The following is a 27,746-nucleotide window of genomic DNA, read 5'->3' on the forward strand; positions in this document are numbered from 1 at the left end:
TGTAGAGCTCAATATCTCAACACTCCCCCTCAAGCTCAACATGAGCTCATGAACTCCAAGCATAGTCCTAGAGTATTGAAGCTTCTCAGCTCCTAAGGCCTTAGAGGAAATGTCAACAGCAGCTTGATCCTCTATGCTGACATAAACCAAGTCAATATCACCTACTAGAACCCACTCCCGAATTAAATGGTAATGGACCTCTATGTGTTTAATCCATGCATGATACACTAGGTTCCTAGCTAATTGAATGCTACTAAGGCTATCACAGTAGATGATAACCTTCTTATCTGCGTATATCCCCAAATCACCAAGTAGCTTGCGTAGCCAAGCTACCTCATATGTTGTGATTGTAGCACCTCTATACTCTGCCTCTATTTTAGACAAGTCAACTGTCGGTTGTTTCTTGCTGCTCCAATATCTATGTAACCATGCAAGTCTAATGGTACACCTGCACCATAGAACAAGGCATAGTCCAATGTGGACTTGACATAGCGCAATGTGCGACACACTGCATGCAAACGTGACTTCCATGGAAGCTGCATGAACTGACTCTCCAAACCAACCATGTAGTTTAGGTCTGGCCTAGTGATTGTCAAATAGATAAGACTACCCACAATCTTCTGATACATAGTGGCATCCTCAATCAAGTCACCCCCATGTACACTAAGCTTAGCATTAACATCCAAAGGTATAGAAATAGACTTGTAATTAGCCATATCATACTTCTTTAACATATCCAATGCATATTGTCTCTGTGACAACCATATACTCTCTGGAGTCTTGATTATCTCAATGCCGAGAAAATAGCGCAGCTCTCCCAAATCCTTTATCTCAAATTCAGTCTTGAGGAGACTCTTCATATAATCAATCTTTGTCTCAATATAATCCACTATGATCAAATCATCCACATATGTTGTAATGACCACAATACCTGCATCACTCTCACAAACATAGAGTGAGTGATCAACTTGTGCTCTACAAAATCCAATGTTGATAAGGTATTTTGCAATCATGTCATGCCATACCCTAGCTGCTTGCTTCAGTCCATACAAGGCCTTACGAAGCTTGCATACATAATCTAGATGATTCTCATTCACATAACCAAGTGTCTACTCCACATAAACTTCCTCTTGCAACTCTCCCTACAAAAAGGCATGATTCAACTTTTTGATACAGCCACTGCTATGACAGCCCTTATAGTGGTCATTTTAGCCCACTCAAGCAAAGGTCTCCTCATAATCAATACCATAAGTCTGCACATACTCTTTCGCAACCAATCGTGCCTTATAGTGCTTACTAGATCCATCTGACTTATCCTTGATCTTGTAAATCCATTTGCAACCAATAGCTTTTTCCCTCAAGTAAGGGCACCAACTCCCATAAGTCATTATATATAAATGCAATCATTTCTTTATCCATAGCACGATCCCAATACTCATTACCCACTGCATCCTCAAAACAAGTGGGTTCCGTAAACTTAGTCATGTATGCATAGTAATGAGCTACATAGCTATCATATGTCAATCGCTACATTGGATTTCCCACTCTACTTAACCTGCGTGGACCTGAATCATTACCATGTGCTTTAGCATCCTCTTGTGTCTTTTGCACACCAAGTATTTTAGTAGATGGAATCCAAAACTCCTCACCCAAGCTCTGCTCAAAGCCATGCGAATCACCAACATCAAAGAAACCTGATGATACATCTATCACAATAGTTGAGTCCCCAACTTTCTCTTTACCTTTTCTTGACATCTATGCTGTACTTGGTGGAGTAACGTGTAACCTCAATCTACCACTCCAAGGTCTATCAACAGAACCATGAAAAGAAGATTATTGTGGTCCACCAATGTCTATGACTGCTGACTTGTTTTGTGCACAGTCACACTCTCATGTTCATCAACCCTAACTGCATTCTGTGCATTACTATACTAGCTACTCATTTCATCGAAAACAATATCCCTGCTAACTTTCAGCTCATGTAACGACGTTATAACATTTATATCCCTTCTACTCAAGAGAATATCCAACAAATACACATTTTTCTGCTTTACGATCCACTTTATTGCGTAACTCGTAAAGTGAGTGAACATCTTACTTTTCTTGTGCATAAAGTAAACCCACACTTCGTGAGTATGATCATCAATGAAAGAAACATAATACCTAGAACCACTCAAAGTTGTAGTCTTTATAGAACTCCATATATCATAATGTATCTATTCAAGTGGCTTCTCATATACATGCTTTTTATGTGGAAACACGTGTCTTGCTTACTTTTCGAGTTGACATGCTTCACATACTTTGTGCATTCAATTAACTCTAAACTTAGACAAGCCATCCACAATCTGTTTGGACTACATGTCTTTCAGCTGCTACACATTCACATTACCAATTCTCTTATGCCAAATTTCAATATCAACCATAACACCTGAATCTTGTGTAAACATGGCAGCATCCATTTTAGGCAAACTTACATCAAGAGTAAACAATCTACCAACACATTTCTCTTTTGCAATAAACCTATAATCATTTTTTAAATCTTCTACATAACAACCATCAAATGTGAACCAAACTTGCAATCCCAGTTCTACCATCTAACCAGCAGAAACCAAGATTTTTGTAATATTTCGTGTATGTAGCACATCAGCCAAGTACTTAGTTTTACCATCCTGCATACTCAAACGAATATTTCCAACATAAGTAACGGAGTGAGCTATATCATCCCCTATCTCCATGAGAAGTCATGCGGTTGGAGGCACTTGAATCTACAAACCATGAGCTTCCCTATAGGATAAATATTCTTATCAAGCTTTTCGCTGACAATCTAATTGAAGTTGTCAGACATTTTGACAAAACAAAATACCTTTCAAAAACCTACAACCTGCAAGCAAGCTAATATGCAACCTTTTTCACTAACTAAACAACAATAATTGCAATCTTCAATCTATATGCAAATCCAACCAACAAACACCTTAAACCTTGCACATTTGAAATTTATAATCTGTGCACTTGAAGCCTTACAGATTTGAAATTTGTAATCTGTAAATGGCAGTCCAGACACAGTCAAAACTCTGGTATATCCAAAAATTATTGTCATGACCACGTACACGTCAAGAACAGAGGTCGAAGTGACCTCAAATGCCAAAAATTTGCAATATACACACCGTTCTTCCTACTCACCAAGTTTCACTGCAATTAAAGACTGCAGCCTTGCCAACCTTAAGACCCTCTTGTGGCTATAGCCCAAGGTAAATTGAGCAAGGTGGAAGAGCTTCTTACCCATTGCTTGCTTGCTTTCGTGTTTTATTGCCTTCACCTCAATCTTCAATCGAGCTCCGTGCAGCCGTGGGACGGCTCTGATACCATAAAAAAAGACAAAAGAGGAGAGAGATGAAGCACCCAAGAGCACGCATGCACAAAAAGGAATGGAGACTTGAGAACACAGAGGAATAGGGATGAAATCTTATTCTTCTTATTTCTTATTCTTCACACAAAAGAACTAAGTCTACAACATGATAAAAGAATAATATGAAAGTATCACAACGTATGTACATGCGGTCACTAAGTGTGAACCCACTAGAAAAGAAAAGGTGGCACAATGAATGTGCCATAACCAAGGATGGACTACATGGGTGTAGTCCAACTATAGAATCACTGGTGTATCCTCACATCGGTCACTTAACACGCCAGTGAATAATATTGTCCCACATCACCAAGACACATAGTGGATGCCAGCTCATGTAGAGCTCGACATCTCAACATGTGTGCCTGTGAGAAAGAGAGAATAATATTTTATCCTATAAATAATAACTTTCATCTTATTTGTTAGTATTTGTATTCAAAATTGCCATTGAGGATTTGATGTAATAAAATGTGATGAGCTTTAGATTCACACCTTTGCAAAGTTATTACTCAAAGTGGGTATTTAAGAAGCATTTTACTCAATGAGACAGAGACTCTTAGAGTTTCTTCTGCAAGGTAATAAGCTAAATCTTTCATTTCATAGTACTAAATTTTTTGTAGGCTTATGGTTTGAACGTTCTTGGATCTCGCGTTGCCTCTCCTTTAGTAATAACATGGTTTGCATATGTTTTGGATTGGAATACCCATAAAATTTCTATCATGAAATTTTTCAATGCATGGAGGGGTGAGTAGCACCCTATTCTTGGAGATCCAAGTGATAGTTGGGCATCTAAGAAAGTTTCAGTAAAGTCTGCAAAGCCACAAGGGAAGCATCCGCCTTCTCCTTGTTGGGTTCGTGATATACTTTGTAGGATGGCCCGAGGCAATCTTGGAGGAACCAAGCACATTCCACCAAGCTTGTTTGTACTAACCATGGTTTAATGACTCACGTCATGTAGAATAGGGAGCCAACATTAGTAAATTGGTGAAAGGCCATGGAGCAAGAGTTGGAGTCTATCGAATGGAATGGCACTTGGTATCTTGTGCCTCAGCCCACTCATCGCAAGGTGACTGGAGTTAAGTGGGTCTTTAAGACCAAGTACCTTAGTGATGGCACACTTAACAAGCACAAGGCACGATTGGTTGCCAAGGGTTTTGCGCAAAGGCTAGGTATTGATTTCCATAAAACTCTTCCACCCACAGCTTGTATGGCCACCATTCCGATGGTTTTAGCTCCTGCTAACCATAGGAGATGGCCAATTTACCAATCGGATGTCAAGTTTGCATTCTTGAATGGCGACTTAAAAGAAAGAGATCTGTATAGAGCAACCTCTTGAATTTTTTCCCTCAAATAGTAAGATATACAGGTTAAAGAAGGCCCTTTATGGCCTCAAACAAGCTTGTTATGCTTGGAATGAGAAAATAGACTCATTCGTTCGAGACGGGTTAGGGTATCGAAGATTTACATCTAATCCAAGTTTGTACATCCACATGTCTACTAGAGGGCATGTGGTGTTTATGCTCTATGTGGACAATCTCAACTTAACAAGTGACCATGCCCAAATGGTCAAGTAGACTAAGGAAGCCCTCCATGAGAAGTTTTAGATGGCAAATTTGGAGCTTCTTCACTTCTTCCTAGGTCATGCAAATCAATTATCTCTTGAGTTGAAGCTACGACAACTTTCTATTGTAGATTCCTCTATGATTAGTTTGAATTAAGTGCCTCCTTGACACCAATGACCTTTGAGATTTTATTATTGTCCCTATACCCTAACCTACCATGGATCCCCACGATGGTGTGACTTTGGACTCCGCAACTTTATGGGATCAGTTAAATGTTGGAGCCCACTCTTTTCTCTTTTTGAGTTGTGCGGATTCTGTGCTCATGCATGTAAGTTGTATCTACACCACCATATAGGTTTGGAAAAGATTAGCATCTTTCTACCAGATCCAAACATTTGTGCATCGATTATCTCTTGAGTTGAAGCTACAACAGCTTTCGGTTGTAGATTCCTCTATGATGAGGGATCACATCCATAGGATGGAGAAGCTTCAAGATGCACTTGCATCCCTTGGTATGAATATATCTTCAGAGGACCTAGTTGTGACACTTCTCTCAGATCTCTCGTCAGTGACATATGACATGTTTACCAATATGGTCTCACAAGTGGTAGTGCGAATTGCTTGATATTCACCCATTGTATATGATAGGGCAATTGACGGTTGCCTCTTGCTACTCCGAAAAATTGCACTTGTATCTAGAAGAAGACAATAACTGTAGTTTATCTCCGTTGATCAACATCTCCAGCCCAATGAACCATCTGCATTGGTTGGATAAAATAGGCCAAGGTCGGGGGTCCCCCTTAGGAATCGCAATATCCTTAATGCAGCATGCCAATGAACCTTCTTAGATTCACTCATAAAGCCTGCAAGCAAATCAACTAGGAAGTACAAATCAATCCAAGCATTCAAAAGCCATATCAACAATCCAACCAACTATCTGTAGTGGGAAGCATCTACCAACGAGGAATTTGCATGAGCCATAGCCTTCCAATTTGGATCCATGGCATTAGAAATACCATGATCTCCCTTTTAGCATGGAAGCGCTCGGTCCACATCTTTGGTGGCCGTTGGAGTCATGAAGATCTAAGTTATCCATGATCTCCCTTATAGCATGAGCTTCCAATGCAATACACTTTGGCCATCCCTTTCTCCAAATTGCTAGGATGTGTGTAAAGGTATGGTTTCTTGCATCGCAAAAGTAGTCAAGTTTTTATACACACTAATCATAGAGGGTAGTTCATCCCATCAAGCTTCTCAGATGAAGGTAGAGAGGGGAGAATAGGCACCTGCACAAGATACCATCAATGCCAATTGGGGACTAGAGACCTCGGAAGAATGTAGATAGAAAGAGTGATAGGATGGTGGTTGGTTTCAATCGTCTCAAACCACACAATTCCCCAAAGCATACACATTGTCCATTGATATCCTTCGAAGATGCCACTACTAGGATGAAAAGCAACCACAAAGAGGTGTCCTCGAAGTAAATCAAGGTTCATTGGGTTGTAATACAAAAGAAGACTGACATAAGCAAGGTAGATGGACATAAGCAAGGTAGATGAGAAGTATCTAATGCCGAAATGAACACACAATGCCATGCGAAAAAGGGGTTGGGTTGCTGAAGGCAAAAATACACAACGCATAGTTTTTCCCATATGTTTCCATACGGCATACGCATAGGAGTACAAAAGTATGATTGGAGTATGAACCATACATGGCCCTAATTTTATCTTTAAAAACATAAAAAATAAAAGATTATACACATTAGTCATTGTTCAAACTTCAAACTTCACATGTTTCATGAAAACACACAGTCTCAACATTCAAAAAGTAATAATGACTTGTGAGTTAAGACCCAATAACTACCAATACCAAGCCTCAAGAGTCAAGGCAAAAGTAGATAGACCATAGCAAGTACTACATCAAAAGGACCAAGAAAAGACTAAAGCCTTACTGCTGTTGAAGTCTGAACTGCAGAAGAGATTGATTGTCTACTACTGTAATTAAGGTTTGAACAGCAGTGAACACTGAACAGTGAAAAAAATTCCGAATTTTCAGACACAAGATGGGAAAAAGAGAGAGAGAAAAGGACAGGTCTGGGAGAGAAATTTGATTGTTTACTGCTGTAATTAAGTTCTGAACAGCAGTGAACACAAAATTGTGAAAAATTTTCAGAATTTTCAGACACGAGATGAGAAAAAGGGAGAAAGAGTGGAACGAGGAGCTCTGGAAAAGAAATTGTGATGTAATTGAGTTCTGAACAGCAATGAACAGTAGAAGGAAAACATGAGATAAAACTGAGAGAGAGAGAGAGAGAGCTTTCCAAAAATTCAGAGAGGTTTACTGCTGCTAAACCTTTACACTCCAAGTTCCAAGGTTGAAGGCTGGCAAAGTCCACCAGAGTATGTGCCACAAGCAGGGAGAGAGCTGAAATCTGCCACCTATCAAAAAGCATGCTGCAACAGCCAACATATTTTCCCAGAATGTGGTTGTCAACATAAAACATCACTTTTCCTTGCTTTTTCACTAATGTGGGGCAGGGCAAGTGTGATACCCCCCGAATTTCCCACTCCTATTTTTTCCATACCCCACGCCTAGTAAATCTGTCCCACTCCACCTTTTAGACAAACAAAGTCAAGTATGTTATAATTTCCATACCCCATGTCTGAAACAGCTTTCCCCACGTGGAAAATTTGCATAGCCACACATGGGAGTCCAACTATGATAGAGGATGATACAGCCTGTTGGAAGATACAGGAGTGATTAGAGTACCCACTGATGTAGTAATCTTTAATAACCACAGAATCCAGATGTCCAGCCAAGAAGAGATAGGGAGAACACTTGTCTCAGGCTGGCCAGCACATGGAGAAAGTCGCCCTGGTCAGAAAGAACCACCCCAGTATTAAACAGAGCAAAAAAAATGAGTTCTATCCACCTGTACTCAGGTCTTCTAGCTTGTATGGCAGCCGTCTTGTAGTGAGGAAACGGCCCTGGTGCAAAAATGCAGATAGTAATAGGTCAGCTCCCAATGATCCTGCAGATTACACTGGTTTGTGGCAGAGTAGACAGCCACCAGAGAGGGCAGGGACCCTATAGATCACCCCTGGTGAGAAAATGTAGATGGTAAAATGTACCAAAGTAAAACTAGTATTGCGAACATTGTCAAAAGGCTGGCCATTTTGAGGAGTGTCGATCAAAGGCAAGAGGCATGCAACCAAAACAGAAGACTTAGACCCCTGCCCCTCACTTGGGTGACCCTAAACAGGGGAAATAACCCGGCAACTGCATGGAATTGTCTAATCTCAAAATAGGAAATGCATAACTATGCTGGGGAGTACTAATCGTTCACCAATAAACTGCCAATGCATGTCCAGGTAACGAATGAATCTGTAGCAGCAGTGGCTACTTTGGGATGGGACACCTTGGGGAAAAGAAAAAGATATGGGCTTGGGCTAGTACTATCCCTTTCTAGTTCCAATTTTAAGCCTAAGAGGGGGTGTTGAGCTAAAAACGCATTAATTTCTTTAAAATAGCCCCAAAACATGCTTAGTTAACGAATTAAACCTATTTAGGTTGCCCGCCATTCAACCTCAATCTCATTTCTGCAGGCAACTAGCAAGTTCCTTCTCATTGCTGTCGACACCCTATACATGAAAGATATCTCACCCGAAGCTATCCACCATTGTTGTCTACCATTTGTCCCCTATTTTCCAACCTTTTGTTGTTCAGGACTGTTTACCAACATTCCAAACTGCTGTCCATCCAAGCAACTACTGCCAGAGACTATCAGAGCCTACGTTTGCTATCTACTAATCACTTGGAGCTGCCGTACAATCTTCTCTGCTCTGCCACATGCTGATGTCAGCAAAACTATTGCCTTTTGCACTCCCCGGTGCCACCCACTCAACTCCTAAAAATCTGTGTTTTGCTGATCAGCCCATCCATACAGCTGCCACATTGTCAGCCTAATTTGTGGTTGTAGATTTTGCTCACTCTATTGGCTGTCTGTCTCATTGATCCAACTGCCACAGGCTCTGTTCGCTGCTATCAGACACATCTGGAGGCTGTCTAATATGTTTCAGGATCCATCAAAATAGGACACGCTCTTCTACACATACTCTCTGCCCCAGTCCTTGAGAGGAGTTCAGAGGTCTATTTTCATCTTGCATAGTATGTTTGCTGCATTGAGCATTGTATTTATTCATTTGTTATTCAATCTCATTATCTTCTGTGATCATTGTCTCTATGTTGACCCTAACCCTAACTATGTTTCTTTATCAGTTTGTGCATTTGTCATACGATTGTGTTTGTATTCTGTAGACAAGCATTTCTTTACAAGCAGGCCATACATGCCTCTTGATAGCAATGAATACACAGAAGTAGATTCATGACAGCAATAGGCCTACTTCTAGCTCTTGTTTTCCTCAATTTATAACAGTCCACAAAGCAGCCTTGTTCAGCCTTGAAGTATATCTGCAGATTCAGCCCACACCCTCCCTTAATTCAAGATATCAAAAGATGCATAACAACAGTAGGATTCAGGACAGCAGTGCCCGCTGTAATTCAGCCCTAAGTACCCTATTCTCAGTCTTCAGAGATCAGCCCTGATCATGTCCAGTACAGCCCTAAAGTATGCTCAATCTTCAGCCCAAAAACAGGCCCCAAAACTCTACCATATTCAGCATAAAAGCATGCATGCCATATGCAAAGCAAAACAATGTTCAACAGCAAGAGAACTCCCCAAAATTTGCAGCAATTTACATTGAGTTCTTGCTTTGCACCACACAACTGCTACCCTGGACTTCATGCAGGCAGGTTCACACAATTTCTTCCAGTCTCTGTCCTCTTCCCACATGCATATATGATGGACATTGTAATCTACCACCTATCTGGTCACTTCAACTAAGTCATATTCGTATGTTAATGTCTCCCTTCAAAGCCACACAACAACGGGCAGGTCGAATAGGCATACAGCAGTGCCACACGGCAGTCAACAGCAGGCTGCACATTTATTGCAGCCAGCTGGACTAGTTTTGCTGCAGTCGACCAATTTTAGACTGGCCATCCTGCTGCATTATTTTATTATTTTCTTGCTATTTATAGAAGACCTGTCCCCAATCATTTTCATCTTTTGTCTGTACAGCGTGAGAAAGATCTTGGGCTGTATATACTTCTGCAGCCCATCGTACATACTGCCTTCTATATTCAACATTCATTCTTTGCAGTCTTCAGCATTCTATTGTCTCTCTCCTCTCCATGTTCACTTCTTTCTTTCAACCCGGTCATACACTTCCACATCGCTGCACTCTACTGCCTTCTATATTCAACATTCATTCTTTGCAGTCTTCAGCATTCTATTGTCTCTCTCCTCTCCATGTTCACTTCTTTCTTTCAACCCGGTCATACACTTCCACATCGCTGCACTCTAACAGACCTAGCACATAAAGCACCTTCGATGCGAAGGCATTTCTATGTCCATCTAGGATGATCTCAATCTCTCCTATGCCACAAACAAGTACTGAGTAAGTATCATCGATGTAGACATTTCCTTGCATCAAACACAAATGCAAAATCCCATCTTGGAGGGAGTCATGTAGAGGGAAGTGCCACTATCCATGATCCATTCCCAAGCCAAAGGAACCATCAATGTAGCATCCTTGGAGAGTGATGACTCCAAAACCTCTAGATGTAGAAATGCAAATGATGGAGTGATCGTTGCTCCTGATGAATCAGAATCCTTCTTGGATGGCTCTTTGTTGTCCTTGTCCTTGTCCAAGATATTCTCCTTCAAATGGCACGACTTGCCACACTTGTGGCAAGTAACATCCTTCTTGGATTTGCGATCCTTTTCCTTGCCCTTCCTCTTTGCGTTTTTGTTTGACATGCCAAAACCTGAGTTTCCTTGGGGGAAGTGTCAAAAGATGATGTACCAACAAGACAGTAGGGTTTACGGGGAGGAACACGGAGTGAACTCGGTAAACGCTAAGAAGAGAAGAGAAGAGAGAAGAAACTTTGATGAATGGAATGATTGTGATACAAGGGAATAAGGGTGTTGTAGCACAAGGAAGATGATGAAGGCAGCCACGGACCACGAACCATAATGTCCTCCTAAAGGGGTGTGAGGGCAGTGGAGAGGCTAAAGAGAAGAGGTGACCGGACTGAATGAATCAACCATAAGGAATGAAAATAGGTAGGAGTAGTCTGCCGCTGGCATTGCGATGACCTCCAAGAGGTCGTAGCACCAATCGATCCTCCATGTGCTCAAAAGGACTTAGTGTGCATTGAATGCATCTTAATGCCTTGAGCATAGTACTCTAATAGTCGATGCAGAACGATCTTTGTGGCCTAGAAAGGAGAGGTGGCACAAGGAGTATGTGGTGGAAGATGCATATACTCCGGAGGGGTGGGGAGCAAAGGTCGAAGTCGGCAAGCATCGGTGGTATATCCGGTGATGCCACAATAGGAGCACCCAGTAGTCTGGTTATCTATTAAAAGAAGCCATGGATACCATTGTGCCTTGCTGAAGAAGGAAGAGGTGGAAGAGGTCAGCCATGAACCACAAACTGCAACATCCACCTCAAGGGGTGTGAGGGCAGTGTGAAGCACGAACCGCAATGTCCGCCGCAAGGGGTGAGAGGGCAGTGGAAGGGCTAGAAGTGAGCTATCAGTGGAAGGTGGATACTACCAGTAGTAAGAGATTGCAACCAGTAGAAAAACGCAGGTGAGGAGAGAAAAAGACTAAAAACGTAGGAAAAACCAACAGTAGCAGTCAGCATGCTAAAATCAGCTCCGAACAGTGTGTGATAGGCTGGAAACAGGTACCAAACTATTGTAGACAGCAACGGCAAGCTTGGACCGCACTGTCCTCCGCGTGTCCGGGGTGTGGGCATTAAGCTAAAATACTTGAAATCTGCAAAAACGAGACTATTTTTTGAATGGAGAGTGATCAGCAACAGTCGCTCTACTATAAAGAGCTGCAAACTGCCGCCGCTAAAAGGCTGGAAACAGGTGCTAGACTGTAGGTGACTGCAAGGGACAGCTAAGACTGTGATGTCCTCCGTGAAAGGGATGTAGGCAGCAAGCTGAAAACACCTGAAACCTGCAAAAACGAGATTTTGATGCAACGAAAGAAGAAGAGAAGTGGATGCCAAACTTGCCACCGGTCTTTGCCATCACTGGGATGGAGGATCTTTGCCACTGTTTGAGCAGATCCAGCTCTGATACCATGTCAAAAGATGATGTACCAACAAGACAATAGGGTTTGCAAGGAGAAACACGGAGTGAACTCGGTAAACACTGAGAAGAGAAGAGAAGAGAAGAGAGAAGAAACTCTGATAAATGGAATGATTGTGATACAAGGGAACAAGGGTGTCGTAGCACAAGGAAGATGATGAAGACAGCCACGGACCACAAACCACAATGTCCTCTTGAAGGGGTGTGAGGGCAATGGAGAGGCTAGAGAGAAGAGGTGACAGACTGAATAAATCAACCGTAAGGAATGAATGAGAGAGTGGCCTATAAATAAGCACAGTTAGTCTAGGGTGGCGCCCCTTTTTGGGCCTGCAAACCCTAAACGCAAAACGTAGATATGCAAAAACACAAACTCCAAGTGAAGGGTGAAGAGTGAAGGGTGAAGGGTTTCTCAACAAGGAGAATACAACTTGAACCAATCACCCTAATCCAACACCAATGACCATGGGCAGCAATTCCTCCAATGTGATGGTGTCAGCCCTCCCAAAGGTGATCAAAGAGCAAAATCCACATGGCTGTTCTAGAAGATTCACAACCATGTCTCCAAAGTAGATCATCTTCCTCGCCTTAAAGAATCTCTTGCTACACTTCTGTTGTAGCTTATTGATGTGATCTTTTATTGATCCACATTTTGCTAGGTCAAGAGTTTATATCCACACCTCCAAGGACACCCATTTCATGGGTGTCACCCAATTGTATAGCCACTCCCAATGCAGCCATATTTGTCTAGCACTTGTCATATGCTTCACATGAGCAATGACTATCAATGTGCATGAGAGAAACATGAGAGAATGGATGTGAGCATTCAAATTATCCCAATGCATCTCGGCCTTCGCCAAGTCAGCTTTCTTAGACGTAGAAAGAGAATGGGGGTCCTTGACCATCAAACAGTCGATCTTCTTAGTCATCATCTCTACAAATGGCCTCTATCAAAACCTTTCATATGCTAAAGTTGTCACCATCTAGCTTCTAATCCTGGGGTAGTGCGAGTAGGACACAGACCTTATAGCCCATCAAAGCTTGGAAATCCATGTCCACTTCAATAGACATGACTTCTCAGCTTGTAGGGCACATTGATACTTAATCACGCATCCAAATGCTAGAAGAAATAACTCAACCATGCCTAGCATCACTACATCTGCATTAGGGGATGCCTATCGCCATGTGAGTGCCCAAAGATTCATCTTGATATCATATCCTTCCCTCCCATTAAGAAAGAGCTTCCACTACTTCAAGGCATGGATCATTGCTAGCAAGTCTTATCATAGACTCAATGATTACCTTTAGCTAAGTTTACTTGCAAGTTGATGCCTATTTGGCCCTTTTGCTTAACCAATACACCAATGACTAAGTTGCTAGCATTATTTGTTATGACATCAAAGAGCTCTTGCTAACAAACCAATTTAAGTGTGGATGGCTCAATGACATCCTTTTTTAGCGCAGCAAGAAACTTTGAGGGTTACTAGCTGCTCAGCTCTTGGAACCATCTCTATTCTATGATCATTGGGTCATTATAGTATGAGTTTGGATAGATGATCCCTTGGAAAACAGACCCTCAAACTATCCAAAGAAGACTTGCAAATTTCTCTAGGCACACACCCTTAGAACCAAGAATTATGTCTAAGTGGCGACATATGCAGTGGCAAAAACGATCCCTGCTAAACATCAAGGATGATGCCTAACATCTCCATGACCTTCAACTAGACCATTTCAAGTGATCTGGTCTGAATTTACACAGAAAACAATCCTCTAAACAATTTCCTGTTGAGTCATACCCCCTACTCTCTAGGACAAGCCACAGGTAGGAACATCAATTGAATAAAAGCAACCACCACCTTATAGGCATTTGGTATAGCAAGCTTAGCTTTAAGACCTATGGTATGTTTGGGCTGATCAACAGACAGATTTATAACATACTTATTAAATGTGGACTAATTATCAATGCCAACTAGGTCTATCACATATATGGCAGCAAATATGATTGACATGGATACAGCACATATGGACAATGTAGTGTTAATGGAGAGAGTGTGTGATCCAGACAACCCATGTCTGTATTGACCATAGACAGACACTCATACTACGGAATGGCAAAAGACCACTAGAGATGTTCAAGCCTATTATGGACAAGCATACGGACAGGTGTCAAAAGCAGGCTTGAGCATAAAAAGAGGTTATGGTTGGGTGGAGAATGCAACAACATGGAAACTCATTGATCAAGGTACCCTCTCATCAAATAAAGTAAATCTCCTCTGGTTTTGTTCTCACCATTTGTATTGCACTCCAGATGCATCAAGTCAATATCAGCACTGGGAATAGATGAAGGTAGGACATTACCTTTTCCTTCTCTGGCAGAAACAAGCTTGCCCTTGCACACAATAAGCACTGTACATGAGTCTGAAGCGCACCTTGTTACGTACAGTGGTACACTGGAACTCTTAAATTTCCTGCAAAAGCCATTAATGGGGATTAAGACCTAGCATCTCCATGTCTCCTTCGCAGCAAAATTTTCTTCTCCATCTAGAAAAGTCAATATAAATGTAGCATGTGTTCATTTTGAAATAGGACATCATTCAAAAAAAGATGCAATACATCATGCTGTAGCATCTCCTTCTGACTTAGACATGCACCCATACCGCATAATAGCATTTGATGTTGAGGTCCCTATGATTAATGTCTTGATTCCTAATTTGGAAACTTGATCTACAAGTGCTTCTGCAATCATGTCACTTTCCACAATGACAACATCTGGCTGCACCTGGAATTAAATACCACATGGGATGATCAGAGAACCAAGACCGCGACCAGGGTTACTGCTACACACTGCACAGGAAGCACATAGTTGAAGAGCAGCTATTTGAACATTCCACATATAAAATGGCTGTTGCCATGCATAATGTTATTAACATAAAAGCCTCAGGCCACAATCAAAAACACTTCGCATTTGACCAATAGTGCACAATACTTGAAGTTAATAAGTCAGTTTGCTTTACCGCAATAAACTACCTTCCATGTATTGCACAGCTGAAGGTGACCTAATAGATCTTGATCTGTTTTTGCCTGAACATCCCTGATGTACGCAGCCACTATATCTGAGCTCACTTCCTCTGTCGGGACAAAATTTCCCACTGCTTGAACAAAAGTACCAAAGACAATTGAGATTTAGGTAACATGTTCCAAGCATCTTAAAGCAACTGAGTAGTAAAGCTTCTTGGAAGAAAGCAAGCATGATAGAAACTTTTGATCCTTTTGAGTCTACAAGCATAAGATTGGCAGATTATTACAGGCGAGCATTGAGCACTCATATTTTACCCTAAGGACTAGTGCTGCTAAAGACCAGCTCCTTTAAATCTCCAATTTTCTATATCTGGTGCGTAGTATTCTCGTCCACAAACTAGTAAGCTACTGAAATAAAACATGCAATATCCAATAAATCCCTGATAGAAGTTGCTATCATATACTGCAGCCCGCCAAACCTTTCAGCCATTCCTAGTGGTGTTGATGACTGTTTATAGATCTCACGTGATTTGTAGAGCATCAAACACTAAAGTCCCACATGCTACTTTCGGACATTTGTCTGTCATATCTCAGGACTTGGACCTGAAGCTTTAGACACTATTTAGCTTCCGTCTGTCATATCTCAGGACTTGGACCTCCTGAAGCTTTAGATACTATTTAGCTTTTGTAAACTCATGGATCCTTATTTTCAAGCTTACATTTAGCAACAATTACGCACAGAGATTTCAGCTGTTGAACCACTATGTTTTTTCTCTCTCAAAGTCCAGACAAAATAAAGGATACTTTCTATATGAAAGAAAGGATTAAAAAAGGGAGATCAACTTATAAGAAAGTGATAGCAAACCATCACGCACAGTTTCAGGTTCTGCGAAAGTGCCAAAAATCATCTCAACACATTCAAGTGATCCTCACAAGAAATCTTTAGGTTCTGTTCCCCCTTTTCGAGTTGTTTATGTTAGCCTGCTCTATTTCATTCTCAGTCTGTCATCTCCTGGTTGTGAGCTCCTGTCAGAGTCTGGCAGGAGACAGAGGAGCTCTGTCAGTTTTGTGTTTGCTGATTTAGTTTGCATTCCCTTCTCGGGTGGCACTCAGCCCAAAATGGGCCTTTTTGTGTGCAGTCGGCCCATATTTGGGCAGGTCGGCCAGATTCAGCCAGGTTGGCCAGTTTTGCTGGTTTGGGGCTATTTATAGCAGCCCCCCCCAGTCATTCTTACACGCTCTTCTGCAGATTCAGCACACACTCCCTCCTCTCCCACTCCGGCATTGGTGCTGCCATTGCTTCCAGCCTGATCTGGTGCCCTCACTGACGCTCCGGGCTGCGTGCAGGGACTGATCAGTCCACTCTGGTGTATTCAGCATTTCATTCCAGTCAGTGCAGATTTTCTTCCTTCATTTTCTGCTTTCTCTCTCTCTCTTCCTCTGTGTTCGTGTTCTTCCGTTGCGCACTCTCACATGGTATCAGAGCCTGACTGAGAGCACTGAGGACCTAACCTTGTGGAGAGATACCTCACCCCTCTTCTGCTGCTGTCGCCTCTTCTCCAACTGCCCAGGCGGCCCCTCCAGGTGGCCATTCTTCTTGCGTTTGCTGCAGACGACTCCTCTAGAGGCTGCCACGTCATCAAACGACCCCTCCTGCTTGCGTTTACCATCAAGCGGCCTCTCCTTCAGCTGGGCGACACATCATCAAGCTGCGTTTTGCAGATCTGTTGGTCGTTTCCACTCCTGGCAGCTCATCTCCTGCTGGCGACCCTCTCCCAGGCTGCGTTTTGGTGCTGGTGGCTTCTGTTTTGGTGATCTTCATCAGATACCCTTGCGTTTTGCAGCTCCAGGTGTTTGTGGGCTATAACAGCCTGCGTTTTGGTGGTTGGTGACCAGACTGCTGGTCCTACTTCGGCTTCGGCACAGTTTTCTTTGGTGTTTGGTATTTTGCAGATTGGAAGATGTCTTACCAGTTTTCAGGCTTTGACGACTCAAAGGATGAGCTCCTTTCTCATCATTCCTTTGAGCAGAGGCGGGATTATCAGGAGTTTCGCCGTCAGGAGGAAACTCCTCGCACTCGTCCCTCTTCAGTCCATGCATCTCAGAGGGTTCCATCTACCATGAAGGTGACTTCCGTGAAGACAACTTCCGATGTGCGGATGCCTTCCTTGATTCCCTCTATTCAGGTGCCGATTCTCCCTTCCTTTCCGAAGGAAGATACGTTGGATGGTTCCAACTACTCCCTCTGGTCGTGCAAGGTGGAGTGCATCCTCGATACATTCGACCTATGGGAGCTTGTTTCTTCACCCATCGACCGTCCCCCGTGGACTCCTCAGATGGAGCCTCTATGGACCGTGCAGCCTTGTGGGATAGGCTCAACTCTCGAGCCCGTTCCTTTCTTTTTATGAGTTTACATGATTCGGTTCTTGTACATGTTCACAGGTTAAAGACCGCGGCGGAAGTGTGGCAAAAGCTTGCGTCTTTGTATCAGCACAAGATGTTTGCCCACAAGATTTCCTTGGAGAAGAAGTTGTGGATGCTCAGTCTTAATGATTCTTCTTCCATGAAGGAGCACATCACGAAGATGGAGGACATGCGAGGCGAGCTAGCCTCTCTTGGTCGTGTGATATCGTCCGAGGATATGGCGATGATATCGTCCGAGGATATCGTCCGAGGATATGGCCCCAACCACAACAGAGTCTGCATTTGTGCATGTCTTTGTTGAGGAGGATACAGCCCTAGCTTCTACCACTCAGGAGCAGCCTTGGCTCGTGGATAGCGGCGCATCTTCACATATGACCTTCAGACAGGATTGGCTTCAGGATCTTCGTTCCAGAGGGCGCACTGTCACCATTGGTGACAATTGTACAGTTCTTGTTCAAGGCGTGGGCACTCTACCTATGTTTTTTGACAGGCGGTCTTCTTCCGCCAAAGTTCTCTATGTACCTAATTTGAGCTTTAACCTATTGTCTGTGCATGGTCTTACTCAGCTAGGTACCCGAGTCATTTTTACCCAGGATGCCATCACAGTGGAGGATACTTCTATAGGTGATGCTCGGTATGGTCATTTGGACCTTGACTCTATTCAGCGGGCTTCTCGGCGGAAGATAGTGGAGGGACTTCCCGATTTCCCTCCTCTTCACACTTTGTGCCTTAGCTGCTTGAGGGGCAAGCAGCATCGGCAGCCTCACCCTCAGGTTGCCTCTAGGAGGGCTACTTCTCCGCTTGAGTTGGTTCACACCGACCTTTGCAGACCTATGGGCACAGCCTCCCTTGGGAAGGCCAAGTATTTGATGCTGATTGTGGACGACGTCAGTCATTATGTGTGGTCTTATTTCTTGGAGTACAAGAACGAGGCGTACTCCCGTTTCTGCGAGTGGAAGGTGTTTGTGGAGACCCAAGCAACTTCCAAAGTTCGTGGCGTTCGAGCTGATCACGGTGGCGAGTTCACTTCTCACCTTTTCTCTCAGTTTTGCAGGGATCACGGCATTCGGGTGGAGTATTCCCATCCGAACACACCATCAGAGAATGGTGTGGTGGAGCGTGCGAATCGGACCATGGTGGAGATGGCCCGATCTATACTGGAGCATAGGAGTCTTCCTCATTTCCTTTGGGGTGAGGCGGTGGCTACAACGGTGCATATTCGCAACCGCTCTCCCACTTCGGCTTTACAGGACATGACTCCTTATGAAGCTTTCTTTGGAAAGAAGCCTTCCGTGTCCCACTTTCGCATCTTTGGGTGCGATGCTTTTGTCCATGTGGACAAAAAGAAGAGGAAGACGAAGCTCGACTCTAAGTCGAGACAGCTTATCTTCGTGGGCTATAGCACGACCACGAAGGGATATCGGCTCTACGACCCGACGACACGGAAGATTGAGGTGAGCAGGGATGTGATCTTTGATGAGGCTTCGGCCTCCGAGGATCCGATTGATGGTTCTCTTACAAGTGCTTCTTCGACAACGACGGACCACCCCCCACCTTCTCTACCTTCTCTTCCTTCTAGGATACCCCTTAGCACCCCTCCTTCGTCATTGCTTCCTCCCCCTCTCATTCCTCCTTCTACTACGGCTTCCCCTCCCCCTTTGGCGGATGTGCCTCCTTCTTCTACGAGTTCTTCCACCCCTTTCGCCTCCCCTCAGGAGTCTTCTCGGGATCCACAGCCAACAGATGGGGAGCCTTCTTCAGATGAGGAGGATCTACCCTCACTTGGTGAGGGGGAATCCCTCTCAGACGCAGGTGCTTTGCAGGTTCCGGAGCCTACTCGGTCTCCCTCGCAGCAGCAGGAGTCTCTTAGGATTCCTTTATGGTATCGCCGGCTCATGCAGGATTCAGGTGTTACTCACTTTCATGTTTCTTCTACAGGTCCACGCAGATCAACCCGCTTACAGGCTCAACGGGATAGTTCACTATGTGTAAACTATGCTCATATGTCTCAGATTCTTCAAGATTCCGAGCCTTCCACTGTGGAGGAGGCTCTTGCACAGGATATTTGGAGACAAGCTATGCAGACAGAGCTCGATTCCATCGAGCGGAACCATACTTGGGAGCTTGTACCACGTCCCAAGAAACAGAAGGTGATAGGTGTGAAATGGGTCTTTAAGACCAAGTATCTTGCAGATGGCTCCTTGGACAAGCATAAGGCTAGGCTTGTTGCCAAGGGTTTTGCACAACGAGCAGGATTGGACTACTTCGAGACTTTTGCTCCTACAGCTCGAATGTCTACCATTCGAGTTATTTTGGCTCTTGCAGCTCACTACCGTTGGCCTGTTTATCAGATGGACGTCAAGTCAGCCTTTCTAAATGGCGTCCTTGAGGAGGAGATCTATGTTTCACAGCCTCCTGGTTTTCTTGTGCAGGGGAAGGAGGATCATGTCTACAGGCTGCGGAAGGCTCTTTATGACCTGAAGCAGGCTCCTCGTGCTTGGTACCAAAGGATTGACCGCTTCTTTCTACAGAGTGGTTTTCAACGCTCCGATCATGATCCCAACCTCTACTTTCGGGTTGTGGGTTCTCTTTGTGTTTTACTTATTCTGTATGTAGATGATCTTATCATTACAGGGAGCGACACTCAGCAGGTGAAGCATACTCGGTCCATTCTTCGGCAGGAGTTCGACATGACGGATCTAGGGATCCTTCACTTCTTTCTAGGACTGGAGATCTATCAGATGGCACAGGGTATCTTTATCTCGCAGCACAGGTGCATCTCCTTTCGGAGTTTGGTATGGCCGAGAGTCGGCCTATTTCTTGCCCCATGGACCCTGAGTCCAAGCTTTTGGCAGATGGAGTCCCCCTAACAGATGCCACTCGTTATAGGTGCCTTGTAGGCTCTTTCATCTGGCTGATTCACACTCGGTCGGATGTCTCTTTTGTGGTGGCTTTGTTGTCTTCTTTTATGCAGACTCCTACACAGGCTCACTGGAGGGCAACCTTGCGTGTTCTTCGGTATTTACAGGGGACTCAATCCTACGGGATCATATATGGAGATGGGATCACCCTTTCTGGCTGGAGTGATTCTAATTGGGCAGGTGATGTGGATTCGAAACGATCCACCAGAGGTTATGCTTTCACCCTTGGATCCGGTGCTGTCTCTTGGAGGAGCAAGAAGCAGCCTACTGTGGCACTTTCTTCTACAGAGGCTGAGTATCGGGCTCTATGTTCGACCGCTATGGAGGAAGTTTGGCTCCGTCGCTTGCTGACAGATATTGGCTTTTCCCAGACAGGACCTACGGAGCTGCGCGTGGACAACCAAAGTGCCCTTGCTCTGGCGAAGAACCCGGTGTTTCATGCTCGCATGAACCACATTGAGGTTCAGTATCACTATGTTCAAGAGCAGATCGTGGATTCGGAGCTGGCGGTGGCCTATTGTCCCGCGGCAGACAATGCGGATGATCTCTTCACGAAGCCTTTGCCTCAGGCTTCGTTGCTTCATCACATGCAGTTGTTAGGTCTTCAGACCCTCCCAGGATCTGAGAGGGGGTGTTAGCCTGCTCTATTTCATTCTCAGTCTGTCATCTCCTGGTTGTGAGCTCCTGTCAGAGTCTGGCAAGAGACAGAGGAGCTCTGTCAGTTTTGTGTTTGCTGATTTAGTTTGCATTCCCTTCTCGGGTGGCACTCAGCCCAAAATGGGCCTTTTTGTGTGCAGTCGGCCCATATTTGGGCAGGTCGGCCAGATTCAGCCAAGTCGGCCAGTTTTGCTGGTTTGGGGCTATTTATAGCAGCCCCCCCCAGTCATTCTTACACGCTCTTCTGCAGATTCAGCACACACTCCCTCCTCTCCCACTCCGGCATTGGTGCTGCCATTGCTTCCAGCCTGATCTGGTGCCCTCACTGATGCTCCGGACTGCATGCAGGGACTGATCAGTCCACTCTGGTGTATTCAGCATTTCATTCCAGTCAGTGCAGATTTTCTTCCTTCATTTTCTGCTTTCTCTCTCTCTCCTCCTCTATGTTCGTGTTCTTCTTCCGTTACGCACTCTCACAGTTTATGCAACTGTATTTTCCATCAAAGATTTGGATCAAAGACAGCTATGAGTGGAGGTTTTCCATATCCTACAGTATCTGGTCTGGGTTGTGCATGGGATAGTTACTGCTAGGGTCTACTTCAAGAATGGTACTTCAGTACTCCTGGTTGTGCTCCTCTTGTTTAGCGACCTCAAGGTGGAGCATTGACAAGTGGATTCTCTAGCTATGTCTTGTGTGAACAAATCCAAGAGCAGTTTGGGATGAGAGTGGGGCAGCCACATTGCAAAATATGGGAGCCTAGACTGTTTGCAATTATTGTGATATCTGGTGCTAGGCCATGTAAGGTGTTAAATGTCTCTACACTATTATTCCCTTCAGTATACTTCAGCTAATAATTAACCAAAATTTGAGTGAACCCAAATAGAGCAAGAGTGAGATTGAGAGGAGTGCACGACAATAATTCCCTTCACTATACTTCAGCCAATATTTAACCAAAATTTTAGTGAAGCCAAATAGAGCAAGAGAGAGATTGAGACGAGTGCATGACAAGAGAATGGGCACAATCTCCCCCCATGTATGAGCGATCACCTCCCTTGTGCATTTGTATTTCTAAGCTTTTTGTGCTCAAAAAACATGAAAAGCATCCTTTTGAGCTTTTTGCTTTCCTTGTATAAACATGCTTTTGTCTAAAACTTTTCTAGAGCCTATCTAATAAATCTAGTCTTACAAAAATACTTGTCTTTCCCTCAAGCCATAATATAAGGATTGCAGCAATAGCAAAAACTTCCCTGCATAAGCGCATAAATAAATCTGCACAATAGTAGCACCCAAAATAATAATAACAATCCCTTGAAGAGAATAACCACCTAAGATCCCAGAGCCAAACAAGCTCACCCTTGTGAACTTGGGACCAGCAACACACTAAGCCATACTCACATCACAAGGGCTAGCGTCCCATAGCACCAACCAACACCGTCCCAATGTGCAAACATTGTGGCCATGACCATTGGGCCTAGCGTCCAAGAGTGGTGATCACACTCAATGTCACACAAATGAGCCAATTAGTCCTTTTTATAGTACTTAGCCACCCTAGTCTAACGGTGTGTTTACACTTAGTCACTTGGTGACCCAAGGCTATGGGCACCCATCATGGATGTCCAAGGATGTAACACTTTCCCTTTCACAAATGACTATTGTCCTCGACAATGTCCCCAGGAACAAATCAAGTAAAGCATTCTTCAATGGGCATACCAACTCCTATGTTGCCTTCATCTCCAAGGGTGTTTCCACTTGGCTGAATACTCGGTATAGACAATCCAATGGGATTATTTTGTCTTGTAGGTCAAGAATCAATTCGGGTTCAAGTGAAATGTATCACGTGTATCTTCTAGTCACACAACTTCCTCAATCAAGGCAATCAATTTACCTTGTCCCAAGCACTCTTTCAAATGATGGAGCACACAATGAACTCAGATATCCAAAGGTAAAAGATACACTAGTTATCTTCTTGGTAATTTGATACAATCCTTTAACCTTGATGATAGGTCATAGCATTTATTAATGTTCACCGAATCGAAGCCTTTCAGTACATCAAGTACACGCACATGCCTTCTTGGATCTCTAAAGGAATACAACCCTAGTTAGCATAGAATGCAAAATGGACCATTAGTCCAATGGCCAATAAACTTAGGATCACAATCACTGACTACTTCAGCAAGCAAACCATATAACATATAAAGATGGTCGATAAAGAGACCAGCCAAATCATGGATTTTAATGGACATCTTTCTTGAAATAAATCAAACCATTTTAGTCACTCTATCTACCTAAACCCGATTGTGTCATGGCCTCAATTTGTCTAAGGCAATCCCACTACAAATACCACAGAGATACATCTCCACTTTTTTATCAAGAACTTTCCTGCACATAAGTCTCGGCAAAGTCTACATACATGGCCATATAAAGTTCTAGCTAACCAAGGCCATGTTTGGTATATGGATTCCATTTCTTGAGCATATCTCTGAGTTATCTCTTTGCAATGTTCTCTTCTCTCTTTTCTCGTGTTGTGCAATCTATAATCTATCACAGCAGTCTTCTACACTTCCATCGCTGCACCCACTTCTAACATGGTATCAAACATTCGTGTTAGGTCTTCAAGTGCTTTTCTTTCTTGTTGCAGATCCAAACTGCTGATTCTAGCCTTCTCTAACTGCTGCTGCCTAGGCAATCTGATTTTGGTGTGAAATGGCCTATTTCCAACTTTTGCTGCCTGTGTTTTGATATCAACTACCTATGTTTTGACTGTTCCTGGCCTTTGCTGCCTGCATTTTGATTTTCTGCATAATTTTATTATTGATTGCCTGCATTTAATGCCTGACAAGTCTGTATTTTGACTTACAGCTGCTATGTTTTCTGCATTTAATGCTCTTTCTAGCTGGACAATAGTGTTTTCAGGCTTCTAGGAGTGATACTTGGCCGTTTTCTTCCTGCTGATTCTCTGTTGCTGTGTTTGATCAGGTTTTCTCAATTACATTTTCTCTATTCTCAATAGTCATTCTATGATTAGTTGTCTTTACACTGCATGTGAACTCGTACCAAGTGCAGTTTGTGCTATCCTTTTGGCTGTACTCTCTCTCCTACACTCACTTCACTACTTTGCACCATGGTACATCATTAGGGAGAATACCACCCTTTAATACTATGCCTTCCACATCCCCATAAGTGACCTCTTCTTTTCACCCTAGGATGGTTGTGATGGGCATTCCCCTCACCAACCCCCACCTCTCAGTTCCCCCATTCATCGAACTTTCAGATGTAGTGACTTCCTCCTCTCCTAATGGTGCATCATCACACACTCCATGGGTTACCCCCACGCAAGGATTTCCATCCTCTACCCCACATGTCCATGTCCCTCCTCCATGGGCTCCTCATGCAGTTACCACACCCATGCCCAATCAATCCATGCCTACATTCGAATCGACTATGCACACTTTCCGCATGCATGGTGGGACTTTGGGATTATTTCCCAAGAGTACTCCACTCCTGCACCCTATCCACCCTACCCCATTACCCATCTGGCAACAACTCCCTAGGAAAAATAGATTTTGCACACACTGCCAGAGATCAAGCCGTATAGATGAAAAGTGTCATATCAAGGCCCAAGGTCCTCCTCCTAAGAAACCCCAACAAACTGCTGCAACTACTTCCACTCATACTAGGTAGTCTAACTAAAGACTAACTAAATTAAAAACTAACTAATGTTAATAATTAACGATTTTTACTTAAATTCAAAAAAAAAAAATTTACAACCCTTCATGGAAGTTACAACATGAACAAGAGTTATGAGCTATATTAATCACTAGTGTTAATGTGTATAGTATGGATAGTCCAAAAATATTAGATTTTTGGACAAAACTAGCATATTTTAGATATTACTTATTGTAAATATCATAAAAAGATATGAAAATCTCTAGAACAGGATGTCATTTTTAAAAAAAAGTAATTTTCTAGCTAGTTTTGGAGATTTAATACAAAAAAAAGGAATTTGTGAAATCATGCATGCCGCAATCGCAGTTTGCAATAGTAAACAGCACTTTAAACATGGAGAGAAAAAAGAAGTGATTTGAAAGATTTCTAACCAAGTGTCTTAGAGTTTTACCCCCTTTTTGGAGCCAATGGAACCATCAAATCTATGATTTGAGCATCAGATCACTGATTTTTCCAAGATCCCCTCCACCAAGAGCTCTTTTTCTCAGCCACAACCCCTCTTCTCTAATTCATTATAAATATAAAACATGGGGAAGGCACAAGGACAAGGAGACCCCAAGAGGAGAGGGAGAGAGAGAGAGAGGAGACCCTGAGAGGCTGCAAGGAAGAGAGAGTTAGCTCAATTCCCCCTATCCCGATCTTCGTCATCTTCTCTTACGCTCTTCCATCTTAAAATTCATTCCTTCCTTATCTCTCGAATCTACTTGAGGACAATGGTCCCCAAGCGAAGAATGTCGCATACGGATGGCAATCCTACAACCAGCAACGAAGCTTTGGGCAAAGGTATCACTGTCAATCCAACTATGGTACGTGTGCGGATGGCAATCCTACAACCAGCAACAAAGCTTTGGGCGAAGGCATCACTGTCAATCCAACTATGGTACCAATCGTAAGTAATGTATGAGATACGTTAGACTCCGTACTTTGCAGTGTTAGAATAGATCATTGAAAATGATAAATCGCATCCCAAATATTCAAAGATGAAGTTGTGAAGTGCTTGTATCAAGGGAAGTTAATTGCACCTAGTTGCTATGCAACGAATCCATGCATAGCATAAGCAACATATGGGGCTCTAAAGTATTAAACATCGATGAGTCTTCAATTAATCTTTACCTAGGACAATACTGTTTAAGGTTCGCAGATGCACATAGACATAGACGGTACATACATAGGAGAGATTATGTAAACTTTACATCAATGACACACGACTCCTTGTCTTAGGAAAAAGGAAGATAAAGCCAAGATAAAATGTTGCATAGTAGGGAAAGGCTAAAAGATAAATGTCACTTAGAGAAGAGGCATAAATGCTCTTGCTAGATTGATTAATTTGCCTTAAAATGATAGGCCTTAAGTCATGTACAGTATTTGAACCCTTAGCTGAAAGAAGGTTAAGTAAATTTTACTCTTTGGTCCCAAGGAGAAAAGCAAATGTGTAATGGAAATGTTATCGCGTCTATTCTTGCAATGCTTGGAAAAGAATACCATTGTTTTGTTGGTTAATCGAACAACACACTAAATGCCTTTACAATCAACTGATTGTTGGATTGTGGTTTGGATAATTATTCCAAGTGCTTGTGTTTAATGGTAAATGCATGGCAGGGGTCTATAATGACAAGTTGCCATGGGAATAAAGGAATGTTTTTCTTGGAATATGATATTAGGACCGATTGCCTTGATTATGCTTGATTCTTAATTGGATTAATCAAGGAATGATATTTTGCACGGGATCATCTCCAAGATCGCATTGCGGATTACTTCGAGAGGGTACTACTCGATTCACCGGCCGAAGATTAAGTGGTGAAAAGACCAACCACGAAGGTTTTGTCTCACTCCTAGGTCGCTGGGGGTCAATGGAACTCTTGACACCTCTTGCCTAGACCGGAACAGGGTTGTAGACTATCGTGAGCCCAACATCTAGGGTGTTGGAAGATCCTATTTTAGATATTAGATGGAAATTATGGTGTCATGTGATTTGGACCAGGTACTTTTGTTGGACAGAAGGGATACATAATTTCTCCTGTATCGACAGGAGACAAAGATTAACTTGAAGATAAGTTAAGGAACTTGTTTGTCAAAAGGACTACTTACTCTATTTTCGTGTCTGTGCTATAAATTACGCAAACGAACCCTGTTCCCTAAAGGCTTAATTAAGAAAGTTGATCGTAAGTGTCACCCATAAATGTGATAGAACCTAACTAGATAACTAAAGAACGTCTATTGAGGGAAGTGGGTAGACGAAACCCTCGATGGGGCTGTCCTACGGTAAGGTGGTCCCAAAGAACTGGGAGGCTTCTCACAAGGTTTTGCCGACGTTTCGACCTTTAGGTATTATTAGGTTAGAACCCGATTTGTGTTGTTTTAGAAGACCGGAATGGAACTATGCTCTACAAGCAAAGGGTTTGAGCAGCGCATCCCTCTCATTTCCTATTCTCTTTGAACCAAGTGCGGTATAAATCTGCTTCGAATTGGGTATCTTTGCGTAAAGTAGGATATCCAAAACCCAACACCAAAATGTTGTCAAGAGACCTTGGCCCCTAGGAACCCAGATTTCAAATCGATCCTAGTGGGTTCAGCCGTGAACGTTCCGTTGCAAGGTGGACTCGAAAAACCCTAGGCAACAAACCCCGGAACATTCCATGGGAGTATCGGGCAGCGATGATTAGATTCCTTTCTCGATGGACCACTAAAACGTGCTGGGCACGTTACAACACTATGCACCGCATTGTGCAGAGCACCCCTGAGCAAATCCCAAGCTGTCTCGATCGGCGGTTGTTACACCCCACTACCACTCCATCACCCTTTCCCTC

General features: G+C 43.2%; 1 protein-coding gene across 5 annotated transcripts in view; it reads right to left on the minus strand.

Annotated features, from left to right (window-relative positions):
- LOC148028087 (U-box domain-containing protein 35-like) overlaps nucleotides 1-27,746 on the minus strand; it is a 115,529-nt gene that overhangs the window by 70,258 nt on the left and 17,525 nt on the right. For 2 of the 5 annotated variants that reach the window (XM_087689773.1, XM_087689776.1), the window contains exons 2-4: nucleotides 15,220-15,344; nucleotides 14,850-14,971; nucleotides 14,551-14,660 (exon numbers count right to left, since the gene is read on the minus strand). In XM_087689773.1, coding sequence (XP_087545899.1) covers nucleotides 14,551-14,660; nucleotides 14,850-14,971; nucleotides 15,220-15,344 — 357 coding nt within the window. Of the gene's footprint in view, nucleotides 1-14,550; nucleotides 14,661-14,849; nucleotides 14,972-15,206; nucleotides 15,345-27,746 lie in introns of those variants that run through there. The other 3 variants (XM_087689774.1, XM_087689777.1, XM_087689775.1) reach the window with 3 other exon arrangements.

Source organism: Lygodium microphyllum, chromosome 12 (assembly GCF_053477565.2).
Source record: "Lygodium microphyllum isolate KBCC chromosome 12, Lygodium_microphyllum_v1.1.10, whole genome shotgun sequence".
Taxonomy (NCBI): domain Eukaryota; kingdom Viridiplantae; phylum Streptophyta; class Polypodiopsida; order Schizaeales; family Lygodiaceae; genus Lygodium; species Lygodium microphyllum.